Here is a 14607-nt window from a genome sequence, read left to right on the forward strand (position 1 = left end):
ACCTAAGTCAGTGCTGAGGTAGCAAACTACAAAACCAAGTACTTCAGCACTGAGGTATGTGTAACAGCTAAGAAAAAGATCTGGCTCTCACTTTGGTGACAGTTTCAAAGGTATATGTGGCATAAGATAGAAAACCATCCACCACCCACGAGATGGCCATGTGCAAGGTTTTGATGAGCTCAGACTGGAGTGCGACCTCTAGGGAACACAAGTGATTGGAGTTACACAGCAGGTTCTCAGGGTTCACCAAGGCTGGGGGAGATTTGTCTAGAAGTTGACTCAAATGCAGAAGCCTGCCATCTGAGATTAGAGGTGGTCTTCTTTACTGAATTTTGAGGTTGAATTTATAAAAGGCCAAGTTCATCCCAGGAGAATGGTGTAAACAGGTCTTTGCAATATGGCCCATGCCTACAGGATGGGGAACAGGGTGGGGGAGGCAGTTGCCTCAGGCATATCGTCACCTCTGCTGCCCATTTGGCGCTACTGCACACCTCAACCTTTCCCTGGCTGGCCTGAGGGGCATTTCTTTACCAAGGGGGCTGATACAGGAACAACTAGAGTTGAATAAAGCCATAAAAGGTTTCCTGAAGGACTGCTGGAAGTTTCTTTGGTCATTAAGAGGGTTTTCTCCCATCTCTGGAATTGCCTCTCATCTTCCTAGCAGCATGGAGACACCAACACTGATGATGGTACCAGGAGGATGAATGTCCCGGCTGAGTGCAGCGTCAGTCCCTCCACCAGCGACACCCCCATCCCCCAGCCAGTGTTTCTGCCTGTGAGACATCAGGCCAAGACATAAGAAAATAACCTTATCTGAACCTTGATACCAGACTGCTAGTGGAAGAGAAAATCATTCATGTGGGTCTCTGTATCTGGAGCTCCATGAAGATTGCTGTGATTTGGGGGGGAGGGGGAGGATATGGTGCCTGCAGCAGATGAAGTATCTTCTTCTCCACTCCTTACATCTGATTTCATCACACAAATGTCCAAGGTCTTCTGTCTAGTGAACATGGAACATGCTGCTGAAAATCTGTCATGGGTTCATACACAGGATTACCTGCTGTCCAAAATGCCTTGTTTGAGATCCACCGATACAGCAACATCAAATCCAAGCATAGCAGTTACATGGAAGGGTGACAGCTGGAAAGAAGCCAGCTCAGAGGTGTATTGGCCTCAGCCACATCTGCCTGGTGCACCACACCTGCCTCCTGATAAGAGAGAAGAAGGGAAACAAACTTGCTAGTCCCCGTGGAAGTCATGGTGTAACAGTTGCTTTCTCCACTGATCATTGAGTGACTCTGGGTGATGTACTCTTGATGGCACTTAACAGAAGGTGACCCTGGGTCATTTTATTACTTTATCCCTGAACTTGTTAGAGAATAGCACCCATTCCATAATTAGGTTTAAGTATATCAATACAAGGAAAACATTTTAGTCGGGACCCTCCTTGTGTCAACAACTGGTAGCTACTATTAAAATATTGTCACCCAAGGAGGTGGAATGTTTAACACAGAAAATAGGAGGCTTTAGCAATTCATACTGGTCCTCAATAACTGCAGGTCACTATTTCAAGCCAACTTGATAGATGCAAAACTGATCAAGAACAGTTTGAAGAACAGGACAATAAAATTTAATCTTGCAACTTGATAGACTTGGAGGCGTTCCGGTCAATGTAGAAGACCTTGCGGGCCTCAGAGTTAAAGCCCAGGCCAGCCCCGTGGCTGTACTTCCAGCTCATGGCCCGGTCGTAGTCCTGCTGCAGACTCTGCTGGAGCATTTCTGAAGACTTCTTGTCCAGGGCCATGTTGGACCTGACAGTCATGCTGGGAGGGCGGCTGAATGATGGGGACAGATGCTTAAAGCCACCCATAAGCTTCAGGAATTTTAGCTTCTGTTCTTCATTTTCGAAGCCGGCAGTGTCCCACTGGCCAAACTGGGTTCCCTGTGTGGAGAGGAAAAGGCTGTTATTGCCCTTGAAGACCAATGCTCCCCTCACCCTCAGCCATGCAACGAACCGTTTCATTCATCCTAGTGAGACCTGGGGATATGGCTATGCATTCCCACATTACAGGTGAGGAAATGAGGCCTAGAGCTTAATGGGGGTGATATATCCAGATGATTCCCAACTCAAGAATGACCAGCCTGAGAGCCCACCATTGGCTTCTAACAAATAAAATCACTGCACACCAATCTAATCTGCACTCTACTTTCTCCCAGCACATGATGATAGCAAGAGCACTTTACCTCACTTCATATATCACACACTGCACCACAAAACACAAGACAGATCTTCTGACTTTGGAACATATCTCAGCCTTTCCATAGTCCAACTAGTGTTTTGTGTTGTGTGTGTTCATACATAAAGTGTATGCACATACAGATTTAGAGGACAACTTAAGGGTTTATTCTTGCCTTCTATCTTATTTAAGATAAGATCTCTATTGATTTTTCTGCTGCATATGCTTGGCTGGCCACGTGATTCCAGAGATCCTCCTATATAGCCTGTATTATATATTGATTCTCGGATTTTAAGTACTTCATTCTGAGGGGAGCTTATTAAGACCCAGGAAGTAAACAACTCACTAAGTCTTAGGCAGTCCCTGAAACTTAGCAGGCTCATAAGGCCCCTCCTTCAAGGTTACATAAGCAATAAGGACTGCAGATCTATTGAACTGCCTGCAAGTCATATAGAATGCTCCAGAGCTCTAGCCTTCTTGAGTTGTCATTCATGCTGGGGTAGACTTTCAGTAATGCAGCTGCCCTTCAGTTATCCATGCTCTTCTAAGTAACTCATACTCCTGTAACCTCAATTAAATAATTTGTTTATCAAGCTTTGGTGGTATCATTACTTTGATCTGACCTTGGCTCCCTATATGGGATGTTTTGTTGTACCTCCATAGATCAGTGTCATACAACAGACTCTCACCACTTCCTAGGAGTTCTGGATCAGACACTGGTGCTGGCTTTCACGTGGCTTCTGGGGATTCCAATTCAGGACCTCATGCTTGAGTAGCAAGTGCTTTAAGCACTGAGCAACCTCCCTAACCCTTCTCCTCAATGCAGCACAGAGCACATCATCACCTGTCCCTCAACCTCCACAGAGCAAAGTCCTCCCCACACAGTCACCAGCCAGGTACTCCTCTGTTCCGACAAGAAAAGGGTCAGGAAGCAGAGGTGCTGTATTTATCACCAGTGTAAAATCTTCCTTGCTAGAAATGTGAGAGCTTTCCAAGACCCATTCCACCTCAGGTTTGTAAGACTCGCTCAGGTCCCCAAGACTGTGAGTGACCCTGAAGTTACCCAGCTTGGGATGAAGCCCCACCTGTGTGGCTGATCAAGTCACAACCTCTCTAAGCCTCAAAGTCCTCTAGAAGACAGGCCAACACCTGTTAAACAGGAGGCTAAAAACAGAGTAAGCAGACTGGCCTTCCCTCCAGGTGTAGTCCCTTCCATTTCACCCCGAATTCACTCCAATTCCATAGCCACACTTCCCACACATACTGTAAAATTTTTCTTCCTCCTATTCCCTTTCATACCTATGCTCTACAGTGGTTCCCTCAGATCACCACCTAGTAGAAACTTCCCTGTGGTCCTGGACTGGAATGGTGTGACACAGTAGCTTGCTCCTGCTACCCTGTCATCAGCTTGGCTTTTACAAGGGACCAGTCTGAGTCCACTCCCACTTTTGGGTCCTACATTTGCCACTACACTGTCTGCTAAGGACTGGTACCATCATATTCAGGGTCTTTTGTTTTTGTTTTTTTTTTGTTTTTTCAAGACAAGGTTTCTCTGTGTAGTCCTGGCTATCCTGGAACTCACTCTGTAGACCAGGCTGGCCTCGAACTCAGAAATCCACCTGCCTCTGCCTCCCAAGTGCTGGGATTAAAGGCGTGCGCCACCACCGCCTGACCCATATTCAGGGTCTTAAGTGTCATTTGTCCTGAGCTTTACTTCTAATCATTTAGTACAGCATACCACCCCAACACCCACCCCTCCCAGGTGCTACTTAGAATCTGATGAGGGTCCTGCATACCTCCACACACAGCACAGTGCCAGCCCAGGTAGACGCCAGCTAGGGACTGAGGTTATGAAGCTGACTGAAGGCACAAAGAGCTAGTGCTATGGCAAAGCTGTAAAACTTAATGTGGCCAAGTCCATGGCCCATCTACCTTCTCAGATAGGGTCTGGATGTTTCCCAAGGGTGTCTTAAGAGGTCTAGCCCCAACTCCCAGACCTCCTGCATGCTCCCAACAGCCTTCCACGGGCACTTCCTGCAGCTACAAAGAGCTCCCTGAGATTAGACTGCAGGTTACCCCATTGTCTACAAAAGACCATGAAGTCTAGGGGAGCATATCTCAGTGGCCAGCCTCTTAGCAGCTCTTTAGAAGGAGTGAAGCTGGCTCAGACCAATTCTGTGCCTAGCCAGGTGGGCACCTTAGGTTCTGGATGTCAAGCCCACCACAACAAACCCACCGTCCACTTTTTGGGTTCTGAAGCCTCTGTCTTGCCCGACTCACGATCAATCTCTTCTTGCAAGGCCTTCCGTCTCACCTATGCAAGGACAAAATAAATAAGTAAACTAAGTAACTAAGCAACTAAGTAAAATGAAGAGGCTGATAAGACCCGGTTCTTTACTGATCTTCATGTTAATAAAGGTGGGGCAGAAGATCAAGAGCTTTACTCTGCTCCAGAGCAGAAGACATTCTGGTTAATAGTTGGTCCCCTGCCCTGAAACACTTGTCATAGGCACAATTTCTTAAGAACTAATTTTCCTGCAACAGAGAATGATCCACCTATACCAGAACATCCTATACCAGTGATGTGTGGGAACTTGGACAGCGGAAATGCTGAGGCTCTCTCTGGTGCAGCGCACAGTAGTCACCTTCCACGAGGATAACACTGCTTTCTAGAAACACGTCAGACACAGCTGGAATCCCAGCAATGCTGCTCAACAGGCTGTTGCAGCCTCACAAAACTCACCTCATCTTTTCTGATCACTGGATCAATTACCTGCAGAAACGGGAAGCTTGAGCTCCGGGAAGAAGCAGAAGCACCTGGAGCAGAGCACCGGGTGCTCCTGCTAGCCAGCTCAAGGCCTCTACCAGCAGCCCACCGTGCACAGAAGCTTCCAGGGCTTTTGCTTCCTTCTCAAGGATTTAGGTCTAATTTTGACTTCCCTTTACATGACAAGAACTTTGATATGAGGGCACTTTTCATACAATTCAAAACACAAAATCTATAGCGGCTGCCATAGCATAGAAAAGCAGGGATGAGGAGAACAGGTGAGGGTTCACCAGAACAGAAGCAGTGAGGACAGACTGCACACGCTGTGACTCCCATCTCAGCCATACCCAGTGTGAGGAGCTAGAAACACGCAGGAGGAACTCATTTATGACTGGGCAGGAGGTTCTCAGACATGTTATCTTCCCATTTTACACACAACCACCTTTCAGTATTTATGGGGAAAACAGAAGAGAAGACTCAAGGCCACCCTGTAATAAGCCTTAGAGACATTTAGTAAGTAGAGACCCACAAAGTCCACGGTCTGCACACAGTGTGGGTGGCTGGGGCTGCTCAACATTTGGCTGTATCCTAAGGGGCTAAGGAGACCTCAGACAAGGGACAGGCCCCCGGAGAGCTGACGCCCCATGCCTGGCCCCTCTGCATGCTGTCCTGGGCCACTATGGCATTACTGGCCTTGACCTATTGAGCAGAGCACTCCTAGCCTTGCATGGAGATTAGGAGCCCTGAAAGCCAGTGGTCCAGGCCCACCCTGGAGAAGTTGCAACATATCTCTCCCCTGGCCCTTCCCTTGGCCATATATGTATCACCCTCCTCCAAGTGCAGCTCCTCACACCCACAGCTCCACAGAAGGTCTGGCACACACCATCTCTTGTGGGTGGCCCTCCTCATTTCTAAACTTTACCCCATCTTCCTTTTTCTCCTAAGGTGGAGATGAGGACCTATGAGGCAGGATTGTCCAATCTCTATCACAGTGCTGCCTCAGCAGGTACTATGGGGACCAGGTGTCATCTATCTAGACAACACTGATATTCTTCCAACACACCCTCCCCTTTCTTTACAACTGCCTGTAAAGACCCATGCTGACTCACAGAGAAGGGTCAGCAGCCAGTGAAGCACAGACTACCACCAGGCCCCCACAGCTCCTCAGTCCTGCTAGGCTCCAGGGTAAAGGAACATAAAAACATCCCAGTTATACAAAGTCTAGATCCCACATAGAGATATGCACATGACAGAGTTGACACTAGTCTGTAAGATACCTGTCAAGCTCTGAACTGGTGGAGATACTCCATGGCCATGGCTGGGCATGTTTACCTGCTCTAGCTATAGGGTCCTGGGTCCCCATTTTCCTGATACTCTTCAATAGGATCCCTGAGAGGGCCTGTTAGGACCCTCAGAAAAAGTCACAGCAGCTTTGGGATCCCCTGGCCAGAGGTGCAGGTGGGCTGAGTTTGCCTGCCCCTAGAGGTGTGCCATGGAATTAGACAAGACACCTTTGGAAACCCAAATCCCTGAGCCCAGGAATTTGTAGCCTGATGGGTGGTGAGGTATCTAGGGGGTGACAAGAAGTAAGGGAGGCCACAGGACAGGCTGGGTCATACCTGATCTATGCAGATCTCATCCATGTTGCCTTTTTTTTCCAGTACCACCTCCAAGTCTGTGTCTGACTCCTGCAAAGGAGGCAAGACGTTAGCTCAGGCAAGCCCTGAACAGCCCTAGCTCCAGCAGTCTACTGAGTAAGGTGGTATGGTCCAAGAAAGATCCAGAGAGCATGGCAGCACTAGTTTGTCAAGACAGAACCTGAGGCAACAAAGCCCTGTCCACTTTCCCTTTCATGCATCTTCCCAGCAAATGGTTGCAGCACTAAATCAGATGACACAAAAGAAACTGAGGCTCAGAGAGGGAAACCACCAGGTTATTCTGCAGCTCAGTGGCAGTGCTAACTTGAATCCAGGTTTCCTGACTCAATGGCTGGTGTGCAACTGAATTATTCTTGGCCTGCCAATGGCCAAGCAAGGTCTCCCCAACCATATTTATCAGGTCCTCAGGGTATCCTCTAACTGCAGGCCAAAGGCGATCAGTCCTGGTCCACCAAGAATGACAGGTGCCACAGCTTTTGAGTTCTTTAGAATGCTGTGCTTGGCCCAGTATATGAGATGATGGGGTGGGGGAGCCTTCCTTACCCCTCCTCACACTATTACTCCTAGCCTGGCCTTTGTGACTTGGTAAACTGTGTGGGCTGTCTGGTAGATGTGAAGCAGACCTTTCTCCGGTCTCCTGGGAAAAAGAGGTCCTAAAATTGAATGGGAGCTAGCTTTAAACCTCCAGGTTTATCCTACCCCGAATTTTGTCTTTTGCATGCACACGGTGCACACAGGTGGAAATAGTGTCTTCCTCTATCCCTCTTTTCTTCATTCCCTCAAGATGGAGCCTCTCAAAGGGATCTTGTCTGTCTCTCCCTCCCCACCACTACTGATGTCGCAGGCACATACTGCCACGCACAGCTTTTTAAAGAGTTGAACTGTGATCCCAATGCTTACAGAGCAAGCACTCTTACTCATTAAATCAGATCCTTAGCTCTGAGTTTCTGAATAAAAAGCAGCAGAGTTAGCTTGCCAGCATGCCTAACTGACCTAAGTCTACCCAGGACCCACATCATGAAACAGAGAACAGTCTCCCTCAAATTGTCTTCTGATTTTCATACTTGAGCTGTGGGTGGTGAAACAGAGCCCTAATGCATGAGGACAAAGCTGGGAGAATGCCAGCAACCACAACCACCCTGCAGGCTGCAGCCGGAGCCACCCATCATCCCAGCCCTGTCTGGGAAAGTATCACAGGTCAGCGACATCTTCCTGATGGCCCTGTATCTCATAGGCGCTCCTCAGAAAATGCCCATCATCACCTCATGAGGGCCACAGGGCCATGGCTGGCACAGAGTTGGAGAAGCCAGGTCTTGCTCCCATTGCAGATGGTCATTTCTTGGGCTGCCGAGACACTGGCTCTAGGAAAGGACACACAGGGATCTCCTAACATACTTGGGGATCTACTGAGCTAGAAGCAACACTACTTCCTATAGCTGACAGCTACTGCCTCCTGAGAGGTAGACAGTAAGTGGAAAGAACATGCCACAAGACATTTACGTAAACATTTATGGATAGTGAAGGATGCCTGCAGTACTGGTGACACTACAGGAGCCTCTGGATCTATTTTACTAAAAAGCAGGTGACTCCTATCCTTTTCCAGTGCATATTAATGCGTGCATGCATGCACGAGGATGCTGGGGTTCTGTCATTAAATGCACAAGTGCCTGTGTTGACATGTATACAGGCACCCATATGGCAACCTCACCCCCGACTCCAATGAAACCTGCCTCTTTTTCCTCCTGCCAGGGGTCTTCCTTTACTCCATTCTCTTTCCTCTTCTTTTTCTTCCTTTTCACAGCCAGCCCTTCACCAACTGGCTGTTCCACCTTTTTCTTGGATTTTACTTTCTTCTTCCCAGGGGCCTTCAGGCCGTCTATCGGGATGAACTCCAAAGCTTCACTTCTGACTGACTTCTTACTCCCTTTCTTCAGGCTGTTTGCCATGGAGATCCTGGAGTTGCCCAAGAGGATGTCTCCCTCCTGGTGGGTCTTCTTCTTCTTTTTCTTCATGCTGTGATCTCTGGGGCTCCCCTGCTTCCTTTTCTGCCCCAAGGCTGCCTGCTCCTCAGCCTCTGCCCCCTCTAAGCATGAACGCACAGCATCCCCAGCCTCATAGAGCCAAGAGTCCTGCAGAGGAAAGGCTTCCATGTCAGGAACCTTTTTTTCCTTCCTGTGTTTTTTGGACTTCCTACCAGCTTTGCTTACCTCCTTGGCATGCTTGGGGTCTGGGGAAGTCTTCAGCCCTGAGCCTTGGGAGGCAACCTTTGATAAGGACTTCCGCCTCTTCTTTTTCTTCTCTCTGATGAGGCCTTCTGCTGACTGCTCAAGGACCTGCCTTCTAGGGCTAGGCGACTTTTTCTGTCTTGCCCGTGTAGGCTCGGTCCCCAGGTACTCCTCCAAGTAAGTGCTACAGGACTTTTTTTTCTTCTTTCTCTTGACCAGTGACATCTCGGGGACCTGTACCTCACCCACATTGATAGAAGGGGATGTGTCCCTTGGAGGAGAAATGTCTATAAAATAATCATTACTGTTTAAGACTGAGTACTGAGTCTCTGGTTCTGAGACATTTGTAATCACCCTCTTTTTCTTCTTCTTCTTTTTCTTCTTCTCTGAGAGACGTGGGCCCAGGTCTGCTTTCTGAGTCTTGCTGACCATTACTGAGGAGAAAAACAGAAATAATGTAGTTTATCATTCTACCCAGCCCCAGCCCGTGGTCCCAAAGAAAAAAGCTCCCATTCCTTGGGAGCAAGAGGAAAGGCAAATAAATAGCAGGAAGCGTAAATGCAGATGGCCTGTAGAGTGAAAAATTATAAAGGCCATTTTATGAAATATGTGTAGATTTTTCGCCTTACAGAACCCAGAACTGAAAATAAGATTTCAGGCCTTCACATTCCAGGTGAAGGACACTTGCTGGATTACATTCTCCAAGCCTCGCCCAAGGCAGGAAGGCATTCCTGACTACAGATAAAGATGCTACCACCTAGGTGGGGCCATAGCCCTATAGCCGGAAAAAGTAAAGATAGTAATCTGAAATGGCAGAATAGGACACAATAGCATGGTGAAAACCACATTTTTGAGAAGAATGAGTGTGCAGAGTGATCTCACATGACTCTAGATCATTTGGGCTAGATTCTCTGAAATGTTCCACTGTTCTTGGTTACCCCTCCCTTGGTCTTCCCAGTGCTATGTTCAAAATTTGTAAAACAACCAATCATGTGTAAGCGTGCGAAAATGCCTTCCTCCCCCCACTCCATCCTATAAAAGACCCTTTAACCCACCACACAGGGCCAAAAACCCTGCTCTTGGAGCTAAAGAGCTTGTCGTTTTTGACCGCCGGCTCCTCCCCTAATAAACCTCTGTTGATTGCATCCAGGTATGGTTTCTTGTGATTTTTGGGTGGTCGAGATTCCGGAGGCTTGAGGAAGGGTCTCCCGAGTATGGGGGTCTTCAGGCCCTACATTTGAACCCAAACACCTCACTCAGTTTGACTCTATGACCCCACCTCTCTTAATATCAGTTTCCTTTCTGGGAGGAAAGAACACATCCATCCTCAAAGAGGTGCCAGAGACCCTAGAGAAAAGGCTTTGAGCACTCGATTCCTTGTCCACCATCTCCCTGAAACCTCCAGACAGATCTAAATTCAACAGATGTTTACCAAGCACCTACCCAAGCCAGCACTTGGAACAAGGTGGAAATTAGGAGTCTAGAAGCTTCTCTATCCTGCACCCCTCCTTGGCTTCAGGGCTAACATGGTCCACAAAGGATTCAGCTTGTTCATGGCAGCTTGAAAGATCTAGACCGGCTTGAACTATATAGTTCAAGTCCATTCACACTTTGCTTTAGGGGTACACAGGAGAGTCCTGGGCCCTCCCACATTGATCATTAATCAAGAAAATGCCCCCACAGACATGCCTATAGACCAATATTATAGGGGCATTTTCTCAACTGGAGTTCCTCTTCCCAAATGACCCTAGCTTGTGTCAAGATGACATACAACTAAACCAACAGTATCCAGTTGTCAAGAAAATCTTTAAACACGGTTTTCCAGCTTGATCAATAGGATGGTAGAGTCAACCCTTGAGGTGGAAGTGGAACGTGATTGGGCAGCTGGATGAAACCAGCCACTGAATGGACAGGCATACTGTAGGTCGGAAGAAAGGAAGTGCCTCTGGCCAACATGGATGACATAAACAGGACTTCAGGGATGGTAATTAAGAAGAGAACAGACTGGACCTCAAGACATACTGACTTTTAGAGGATAGAGAAAGGGAACTCACAAAGGAGAAAGATACAAGTCCCTAGAGGATAGTGTCAAGTAAGACTAAGATTCTACAGGATTGGGGGCAATGATCAAAAGAAATAACCCGGACAAAAATGTCCCAGGACAAAAATAATTCACTTCTTAGCTCTGCCACTCAGCCAACACCAACATCCTCTTTTCCATCTCTGTAATTGTACTTCACTCGGGAGAAGTGGAACCGAACCTACACTGGTTCACCTGCAAACACATGCTCTCTTCAAAAGCGGTTTGTTTTAGTGACAAAACATTGCCGGGACTGGTCTGCAGCGCGTGATCCTCCTGCCTCTGCATCTCGCGTGCCGAGGTTATCAATTTGGACCACTATGCCCAGTGTTAAGGCACTTTTAAATTCCCGCGGTAGCAGTGAATAGGGTTGGTGTGACCAATAAACTTCACAGGCCTCGGAGACGTTAATTTACTAGGTCTCAAATTCAACAAGGTGCAAAATACGGGCTCGAGCCCAGAAAAGCGTGTGCTGTCCTCACCAAGCGCAGGCTGCTTGCTAGCCAGGCTCATCCCTAGGCCTACTCCAAGGCCGGAAAACCGAGGGCTGTGGGCGAGTTTGAGGTGACTTATTTTTGCTTTTCTTCTCCCCAAGCGTGCAGTCCCTTCTCCGGGTCCCGCACGGGCCACCCGCACTCACCTGGTCTACTAGGAGGCCAAGCATCCCCACGTGAACACCCGCGCCGCCGCGACCCGGAAGTCAGCTTCGAATTTCTGGCCCGCCCCCTCGAAGTCTTTCTCCTTCCGGGTCGCAGCCTCAAGGCTCCCTGTGTTGCTGTAGAAACCGCGTCCATGGCGGCGCCCAGACAAGTATCCAGCCGTAGCGTACTGCGTGAAGAGGCGGGAGGCTCCACGGACTCGCCGGTCACTACGCGCACGCCCGTGCCCGCAGTATCGCCCGGGTCCCCCGAAATGCTCGTGTCACCCGCGCAGGTCGCCGAGCCGCCGGGGAAGAACCTATGGGACCAGATCTGCGAGGGTAGGCGCCCGCCGCTGGCCGGGCCGGGCGGGACGCGGGCGGGACCCGCGGGGACGCGAGTTCCTACCCTCTGTGCGCCAGGCGGGTGACGCGCTCTGGCGCACTAGCAGAGTCTTGGGTCTACACTCGGAGAAAGGAGCTGGCGTACGTCTTGGATTTCGGTGCGACTACAGGGAACAGGCTTGCAGAAGGAAACCCAGTTAGGGAGTTGCGTGGTGTGAAGCTTCAGGGTAGAGACCCGGACCTCCTGCTGATCGTCCGAGAGGAAGCGGGGAATGAATGGACTCTGTAGACAGGCTCCGGTAATTCCAGTGTAATACCACTCCGGAAGTATTTTGGTGTGGACAAATAGATCTGGATCTCTTCTTGCCCCCAAGCCTTTCTGAACTTCCACAAACACAGGCTAGATCACTTGTTCCTTTGTAGCCCATGAACCTTGGTCATAGGTTCTTGTAATAGTCTTACAGTGGGCATAACAATGGTACCTATGTCGTGGTGTTAGGAGGTAGAACCACCCACGTAGTCTCAGATCCTTGGTTACAGGAAGAGTGTTAGTTTTCCTTCATTCCAGAGCCTCCAGATCTCAGAGTCAGAGACAGTCATAATACGTCCAACTGTCTATCCCTTCTCCCTTTTCTCTCTTGTCTTTTTGGACTACAGAGTGGCCTCCAGCTCAGAATCCTCCTGCCTCAGCCTCTCAACTACTGGAAGATTTTCATTCTTGTTGTCTTGTTGCATTAGCTTTCCAATACAGCACTAATAGATTGTTCAATAATCTGTGCTGTTAAATGTGTTTGGAGTGTGATTTGGGATTGGCAGAATCGAAGAACCAAATTTCTTATTTTACTTAATTTTGATAAATTTAAATAGCAATATAGAACTGCTTTACAGAGTAGTTCCAGGTCATGAATGAATGGAAACAGTGAATTTGCCAGTGTATAAAGGGAAGAGAGCTGATTTGGAAGAAATGGAGAGTTCAGAGGAAGAAGAAAGTACACTCAGTCAGTATTCCTAAACCACCAGGGCTTGCAATTCCGTCTTCACTGTAACATTTGCTTTAAAGAAAAGGTTTCATCCTGATATTCTTGTAAATTCTACCTTTAGGGTCCTTACCCAAGGAACTAATCTACAGCAATATTTGAATGTCGATCTATTTATTATAGAAGTCACTTTTCCAAGCCAATAGATCTTCATAGTACAGTTTATTGTATAGTTTAATACTTTTCTCATTGCTGTGAAAAGTATCCGACAAAAACAACTGAGGGATTTATTTTGGCTCACAGTTTGAGGGTATAGTACATCATCCCAGTGGGAGCTCCTGGCAGCCGGTCCCACTTGCATCCACAACTAGGAAACAGATGAATTGTAGGGTTCAACTCTCTTTCTTCTTTTTATTCAGTCCAGGACCCCTAGCCCATAGCAGTGGTGCTGCCCAATCAAGTTGGCAGTATCACAAGCTGTACTGGTGATGGAGCTCTCTGAGGGGGATGATTTCCACCTCACAGGGCTGTAGTGGGAACCAAATGAGAGAATGTATGAGAAGATGACTCTGGATTTTGAAAGACTCAATACATGATCATAAATATTGATAAGGAAACTTGTTTTGCCTTCTGTTGTGGAATCAGTTTTTGTGGGGTGTGTTATGTCTGGGCAAAAGCAAGGACAAAGGGTTTTAGTGCTTTCTGAAAAGCAAGGGAATTGATGTCCCTTACAAAATAATAGCTGTTGAGATATGAGGTAAAGATGACCGATTTTATATGAGGCCACCGTGACTTCCACCTAGATGACTGTCCTATTTTTCTGTTGCTGTGATAAAACAACCAAAGGCAACTTTGGGAGGAAAGGGTTTATTTCAATTTATAGTTCTAGTCCATAGTTGAAGAACACTAAGATAGGAACTCAAAGCAGGAACCTGAAACAGCAACCACGGAAGAAAACTACTTACTGGCTGGCCCCCCTGGCTATTACTAACCCAGCTTTTCTTACATAACCCAGAACACTTTCCAGTGCTTGTATTGCCCACATCAATGAACAATCAAGAAAATGCCCCTAGAGATGCTCACACAGGCCAGTAGGTTTGAAGCAGTCCACCAGTCGAGACTTCCTCCGATAACTCTGGTCTGTGTCAAGTTGACAGCTGAAGCTAATTGGAAGAATGGGTAATCTAATTCTTACACATATAAATATAGATTTGTATAGTAAGCCTTTAGGGAGTATATTCAGCTTCTTAGAGAAAGCATGATGCTGAGTGTACTATGTACATCTGTAACCCTAGCACTTGAGATGCTGACACTGGAAGACCCAGAGTTTGAGGCCAGTCTGAGCTAAATAGACTCTCTCCAAAAGAGGCAATTAAAAGGGCAGGGAGAAAAAGAAAAAGTGTATGCTTTCTGGTAATCTTATCCCTGGAGTTAGTTATTACACTCTATTAGGAAAAATCCATTAAAAAATTATTGCAGCCAGTAGACCTGGCAGATAAATTTCATGAAAACAAGATATAGCATCAGCAAGTGTCTTTCTTAACTCCTTTCTCCTCTCTGGCTCATGCTGCTGCTGTGTGTGTACCTGCCTGCCTAACCTATAACTTATTTATAAATGTTCTTCAGTGTTCTTCTTCATCATTCTAACAACGACTAAAGCCCTTGTATTCTCAACATTGTT

General features: G+C 47.6%; 2 protein-coding genes across 6 annotated transcripts in view; one reads left to right on the top strand and one right to left on the bottom strand.

The window, feature by feature from the left end:
• Positions 1-185: 185 nt before the first annotated feature.
• Positions 186-11761, bottom strand: Knop1 (lysine rich nucleolar protein 1). 2 transcript variants are annotated; one of them, XM_034494081.2, is made up of 5 exons: positions 11608-11761; positions 8870-9321; positions 6624-6692; positions 4474-4551; positions 186-1942 (listed from the first exon to the last, which is right to left on the bottom strand). In XM_034494081.2, exons 1-5 carry the CDS (start codon positions 11759-11761, stop codon positions 1631-1633), a joined length of 1065 nt encoding a protein of 354 aa, XP_034349972.1. In that variant the 3' UTR covers positions 186-1630. The 2 variants fall into 2 exon arrangements, with proteins under 2 accessions (XP_034349972.1, XP_034349967.1); XM_034494076.2 differs by having other exon boundaries at positions 1480-1942; positions 8393-9321.
• Positions 11760-14607, top strand: part of Iqck (IQ motif containing K) — a 127613-nt gene continuing 124765 nt past the window's right edge. For all 4 annotated transcript variants that reach the window (XM_034494109.2, XM_076941714.1, XM_076941725.1 and 1 more), the window contains exon 1: positions 11760-11946. In XM_034494109.2, the coding sequence (XP_034350000.1) occupies positions 11760-11946 (187 nt within the window). The remainder of the gene's footprint in view (positions 11947-14607) is intronic.

The sequence above is a fragment of the Arvicanthis niloticus genome, chromosome 1 (assembly GCF_011762505.2).
Source record: "Arvicanthis niloticus isolate mArvNil1 chromosome 1, mArvNil1.pat.X, whole genome shotgun sequence".
Taxonomy (NCBI): domain Eukaryota; kingdom Metazoa; phylum Chordata; class Mammalia; order Rodentia; family Muridae; genus Arvicanthis; species Arvicanthis niloticus.

Coding starts and splice junctions, on each gene's coding strand:
- Knop1 (XM_034494076.2), bottom strand. CDS start 11,761: ATGGACGCGGTTTCTACAGCAACACAGGGAGCCTTGAGGCTGCGACCC. Junction 4,552..6,623: donor ATGAGATCTGCATAGATCAG/GTATGACCCAGC, acceptor GTCCTTGCATAG/GTGAGACGGAAGGCCTTGCA. Junction 1,943..4,473: donor CAGAACCCAAAAAGTGGACG/GTGGGTTTGTTG, acceptor CTCTCCACACAG/GGAACCCAGTTTGGCCAGTG.